The sequence below is a fragment of the Stegostoma tigrinum genome, chromosome 3 (genome assembly GCF_030684315.1).
Source record: "Stegostoma tigrinum isolate sSteTig4 chromosome 3, sSteTig4.hap1, whole genome shotgun sequence".
NCBI lineage: Eukaryota > Metazoa > Chordata > Chondrichthyes > Orectolobiformes > Stegostomatidae > Stegostoma > Stegostoma tigrinum.
Genome location: NC_081356.1, coordinates 128,082,223 through 128,088,222, shown reverse-complemented (window position 1 = coordinate 128,088,222; position 6,000 = coordinate 128,082,223). Strand labels below are relative to the sequence as shown.

Here is a 6,000-nt window from a genome sequence, read left to right as displayed (position 1 = left end):
TGAAATTTGAGTGGCCTGTTCAGCAGTCTAATCATGGCAGGTAAGAAGCTGTTCTTGAAGCTGCTGGTACTTGTGTTTAAGCTTCTGTGTTTTCTGGCTGATGGAAGAGGTTGGAAGAAATTATAACTGGGGTGAGAGGGGTCTTGAATAATGTTGGTTGCCTTTCCACGATGGAGTGAATGGATGGGATGTTTGGCTTGCGTGATGGACTGGGCTGTTGTTCACAACTTTTTGTAGTTTCTTACAGTCCTGGGCAGAGCAGTTGTCATACCAAGCCATGACACATCCAGATAGAATGCTTTCTATAGTGCTTCCTGAGGAAGAGGAGGAATTGTTGTGCCTTCTTGACTGTCATATCTACGTGGTTGGGCCAGGACAGATTATTGGTGATCGTCTCTCCTAAGAATTTGATGCTCTTGTCAATTGGAGTTCTCTTGTCACCCAACCTGTACCCTTACTCCTTACATTCATTGTGATATTCCGAAAATTGGCATTCCTGATTAGTGCAAGGTAGGTAGTTTTAGGGACGAACCACCCTGCTCAGCAATGTTACTGTTTGATGTGACCAAGAGATTATATATATCTAAAATAAATTATTTACCTCTCATTGCTTCCTTCATGCTCTCATAATGGTCTTTGAGAGTAGATACAATGTGTTTTCTGGAATGCCAATGTAAAACCTCATCAAACTCTTTCAGCTTTTCTTGTGGTTCATGTTCCAGGTCCTCACTAGCAGCAGAGAGAATCATGGTTGGTTATTAAGGGCGAAAACGCCAATCACAATATCATCAGTTAGTCATGTTTCATTTACCTGTTGAGTTGTGGCAATTGTTCCAATAAATCCCCAATAAATTCTTCAACTAACGTTGACTTCATTGGTATTAACCCAATGGCTGGAATCTTCTGCCTGGATGCAGCTGTACAAAGGAAAGCTAGAATAAGAGTTCAACTTTCTGACTCATCCTCACAACACAGAGATCTAAGTCAGGGTCATTTTCACTTTTAAACTGATTGAGCTTTAGAAGAATCAGAGACAACCTTATTCAAAATACAGTACTTGTAACAGAACAGAAACAGAAATTCCTAGTCAAACTCAGCAGGTCTGGCAGCATCTTTTGAGAGAGGAATAGAGTTAACGTTTCGTGTTCTAACAAAGGATAACTGGAATTGTAGACTAACAGTCATGGAGCCATACAGCGTAGAAATACATCCTTTGGTCCAACCAGTCCATGCTGACCATAATCCCAACTAGTCCCACCTGCTTATACTTGGGCTATTTCCTTCCATACATTTCTTACTCATGCACTGATCTGAATTTCTCTTAAACGTTGCAACTGTACCCACATCCATCACTTTCTCTGGAATTTATTCTACACACATTAAAAAAATTTTGCACATCATGTCTTTTTTAAATCCTTCTCCTCTCACCTTAAAAATATGCCCCCTAATCCTAAAATCCCACATGCTTAGGAAAAGATACCTACCATTCGCCTTATCTACACCCTTCATGATTTTATAAACTCCAGTCCAGTCATTCCTCAACTTCCAACACTCCACTGGAAAAAAAGTCCCAGTTTATCCAGCCTCTCCTCTCCCCATAACTCAAAGTCTCCATTCCCAGTGACATCCTGGTAAATCGTTTCTGAACACTTCTCCAGCTTAATAATATCTTTGAAATGTCAACTCTGTTTCCCTCTCAACAGATGCTGCCAGATCTATTGCACTTCCCCAGCTCTCGATATTCTTATTTCAGGTTTGCAGCAACTGCAATATTTTGTGTTTACTTTAATATTATTCCAGGACTTGACAGGGTAGATGCTGAGAGGTTCTTTCCCCCTTGTGGGAGTGTTTAGGACCAGGAGGTATAAGCTCAGAGTAAAGGGTTACATATTTAAGACTGAGATGTTGAGGAATCTCTTCTTTCCAGAGAGTAATGAATCTGTGGAATTCTTCACCGTAGAGGGCTGTTGAGACTGGCCAATAAGAATATTCAAGGCTGAAACAGGCAGATTTTTAACCAGTCATGTATACAAAGGTTAAAAGGAAGTGGAGTTGTGGATTATCAAATCAGCCATGATCCCAGTTAACAGTGGAGCAGACTCGATGGGCTGAATGGCCTACTTCTTGTACGTTTTACAATGTTTCATTCTCTCATGGGATATGGGCATCGCTGGCTGGGCCAGCATTTATTGCCTGTCCCTAGTTGCCCTTGAAAAGGTGGTGGTGAGCTGCCTTCTTGAACCGCTGCAGTCCAGATCTCCGTATACTCCACTCGGGAAGTGAAACATGAATAGTGTTGCAAGAGATGCCCGCAGTTGGCATTTGGCTATGCCAGGGTAGTGCCTGTAGCTCCTATAATACAAATCTACATGACAGTACTTATACTAAGTGGTGAAGAATTAACCACTAATATGCCTTGTGGAATTCCCTGCCCAGTGAAGCAGTTGTGGCCAATTATTGACTGTTTTTAAGGCAGTCATCGATTTTTGAACTAGGTAAGAGATACTGTTATCTCCTGAGAAATAATGACTATAACTTATTATATGTGGTCATAGACTGTATAACCAATGAACAGCTAGAACTGTTTCGAAGAAGGATTACTGGACTCAAAATGTTAACTGTTTCTGACTCTCCGTTTCTCTCACCACAGATCCTGCCAGAACTGCAGAGTTTCTCCAGGCACCTAATAAAAACCAAAAGAATTGCCGATGCTGTGAATCAGGAACAAAAGCAAAGTTGCTAGAAAAGCTCAGCAGGTCTGGCAGCATCTGCGAAGGAGAAAACAGAACAGAGGAAGGGTCACCGAACCTGAAACGTTAACTCTGTTTTCTCCTTCACAGATGCTGCCAGACCTGCTGAGTTTTTCCAGCCACTTTTGTTTCCATTTCTCCTGCACTTTCTGCTTTTGTTTGATTCAGATCTCCAGCACCCACAGTTCTCTGTTTCTCTATATTTACATGCTGAATTTATGTACAGTTGCTTACAGCCTCATGGTTTGACCTAAATAGAAAAAGAAAAGAACCAGGAGCAGGAGTCTAGTCTCTCAAGCCTACTCCACCATTCAGTAAGGATCATGGCTGATCTTTTCATGACTTCCGCTCGACTTACGCACCCTCTCACCTTAACTCTTAATTCCGTTACTGTTCAAAAATCCATCTATCATTACCTTAAAAAGATTCAGCAAGGTAGCCTCAACGTATTATGTTATGAATGTGACCGAGAAGATAAAAGCAGGGAGGTTTTTCCTGCTGGTGGGTGAAACAGGAACAAGAAGGCATAGCCTCAAATTAAGGGGGAGCAGATTCAGGACTGAATTGAAGAGGAACTTTTTCGCCCACAGGGTTGTGAATCTGTGAAAATCCCTCCCCAGTGAAGCAGTTGAGGCGACCTCATTGAATGGAAATATCTCCCGTATGTCTCCGCTGTCAAGTCTCCTTTTTATTGTCTTGAAATCTGATATTACATCATCCCACAAACCCCTCAACATCCCCTGTCTGTTCAGTCATCCCCGAAAAATCAGTTCTGCAATCTTGTGTGATAACCCTTTTGTGAATGGGATAGTTTACTCTGTGAAGGGGCAGAATCGTTATGGTGCTTTGAGGAGACACACACAGATGGGGCAGTTTTATGCTTTTCCTTCTGGATTTTCCTAGACTCCTAAAAACAGCGGAGTATATTCACTGAATGTAGTGCAAACAGTTAATGAAATATAAGACTAAACTGTGCTGTTAAACATACCTTCAGGCTCTGCTGGTTTCAGAAATATCATTGAGGTACATGTCACTGGGAAAGCATGTCCTACATTGAGTTCAGGTGAAGCCTTAGCAAATGTTTCCCAGATGTGTTTGTATTCATCTCCAATTTTGCTGCCTAACTGGTGCTCTGTGTCTGTTAAAGAGAAACATGTGTTAGGGCCGTCATTGTAATTGCACTGTAGTTACACCTCATCAATAAGCGTTCCTCACTGTCCAGTAGACATGTCCTGCAGGATATGGTCTGGGAAAAGACCCACCTCATTGGGCAACCCGCTATAACCACCTCACAAACCAACAACCACTGTCAAAGAAATATCACCGTGGATTTTTGCAACCAGCACCCAGGAAAGTAATTGTCCGTTTGAAGTGGAGTCACAAGATTTGCGAATGACTAGATGACTGGGTGAGTGCTTTCAGATGTTGGTTAAGGGTTAAGTCAGTTGAATGCAGAACTTTAAACTTAAACTCTTTCGACTCAGTGATGAAGGGCTATCTCTCATCCTATGTCGACTCTAGATCGCACTTGACGCCTCCGAAGGTGAATTTCAATTTAGGTTACCTGCATTGTAAATAACTCTACGTGATATGTCTGCAGAGTCAGTTTAGGTTGAGGTCAGGAACAAGAAAAGAGCAGTAACTTTGTTGCGTTTTTTTTTACAGATCCCTTAATAATTGCAGAGAAGTGGAAGAACGGATTGGGAGGCAGGTGCTGGAAAGGTGCAGACGTCACAGGGTTGTAGTCATGGCAGATTTCAACTATCCAAACATTGATTGGGAACATTTAGTTGTAGTAGTTGAGATAGAGCAGATTTTGTTCAGTGCATTCAGGAAAGATTCCTGACACAGTATGTAGATAGACCAACACAAGGAGAGGCCACTTCAGATTTGGTGCTTGGCAATGAGCCGGGCAAAATGTTAGACCTGCTAGTAATAGAGCATTTTGGTGGTAGTGATCATAACTCTGTTACTTTTACAATAGTCCTGGAAACGGATAGATACATACAGCAGGGTAAGGTTTATAATTGGGGAAAGGGTAATTACAATTCTGTTAGGCAAAAACTGGGTAACATAAAACTGTCAGGGAAGAGCACTATTGAAATGTGGAGATTGTTTAAGGAATGCATACTGCATGTGCTCGATATGTTTGTCCCTAGCAGGCAGGGAAGATGCGGTCAAGTGAGGAAGCCATGGTTCTCAAGAGAGGTCGAATGACTGTTGAAGAAGAAGAAAGGTGCTTATGTAAGGTTTAGGAAACAAGGAACGGAAAAGACTCGTGAGGGATACAAATTAGCCAGGAAGGAGTTGAAGAAAGGGCTTAGGAGAGCTATGGGGGGGCATGAGAAAACCTTGGCAGATAGAATCAAGGAATACTCCAAGACTTTTTACACATATGTGAGGAATAAGAGAATGACCAGGGAAAGGGTAGGGCCAACCAAGGATTGTAAAGGGAATTTGTGCACAGAGGCTAAAGAGATAGGAGAGGTCCTTAATGAATACTTTTCTTCAGTATTCACATCTGAGAGGGACCTAGTTGTAGAGGAGGACAGCGTGGAACAGGCTGGTAGGCTAGAAGAGGTCAATGTTAGTTAGGAAGATGTACCAAAAATTTTGAGGAAGTTGAAGATAGATAAGTCCCCCGGGTCTGAAGGGATTTATCCAAGGATTCTGTGGAAAGTGAGGGAAGAGATTGCAGAGCCTTTGGCGATGATCTTTTCGTCCTCACTGTCCATGGGTATAGCGCTGGAAGATTGGAGGGAGGCAAATGTCATTTCCTTGTTCAAAAAGGGAAACAGGGATAACCCCGAAATTACTGGTCAGTTAGTCTTTGGTCAGTGGTGGGCAAATTATTGGAAAGGGCTCTGAGAGACAGGATTTATGATCTCTTGGATAGGCACAGTTTTATTTATGATAGTCAGCATGGATTTGTGAGGGGTAGATCATGCCTCACAAACCTTACTGAGTGCATTGAAGAGGTGACCAAACACGTGGATGAAGGTGGAGCAGTGGATGTGTTAAACATGAATTTAAGTAAGGCGTTTGATAGGGTTCCCCATGGTAGGCTCATGCACAAGGTAAGGAGGGATGGGATAGAGGGAAATGTGGCAGATTGGATTCAGAATTGGCTGACCCTTAGAAGACAAAGGGTGGTAGTGGACGGAAAATATTCAACATGGTGCTCAGTTACGAGTGATGTACCACAAGGATCTGTTCAGGGTCCTCTTCTATTTGTGATTTTTGTCAATGA

The 6,000-nt window shown here is 42.3% G+C and overlaps 1 protein-coding gene across 1 annotated transcript in view; it reads right to left on the bottom strand.

Moving 5' to 3' along the window:
- LOC125449328 (probable ATP-dependent RNA helicase DDX60) overlaps window positions 1–6,000 on the bottom strand; it is a 143,554-nt gene that overhangs the window by 101,386 nt on the left and 36,168 nt on the right. The window contains exons 9-11 of the mRNA XM_048525033.2: window positions 3,739–3,888; window positions 812–917; window positions 602–729 (exon numbers count right to left, since the gene is read on the bottom strand). Of these exons, the coding sequence (XP_048380990.1) occupies window positions 602–729; window positions 812–917; window positions 3,739–3,888 (384 nt within the window). The remainder of the gene's footprint in view (window positions 1–601; window positions 730–811; window positions 918–3,738; window positions 3,889–6,000) is intronic.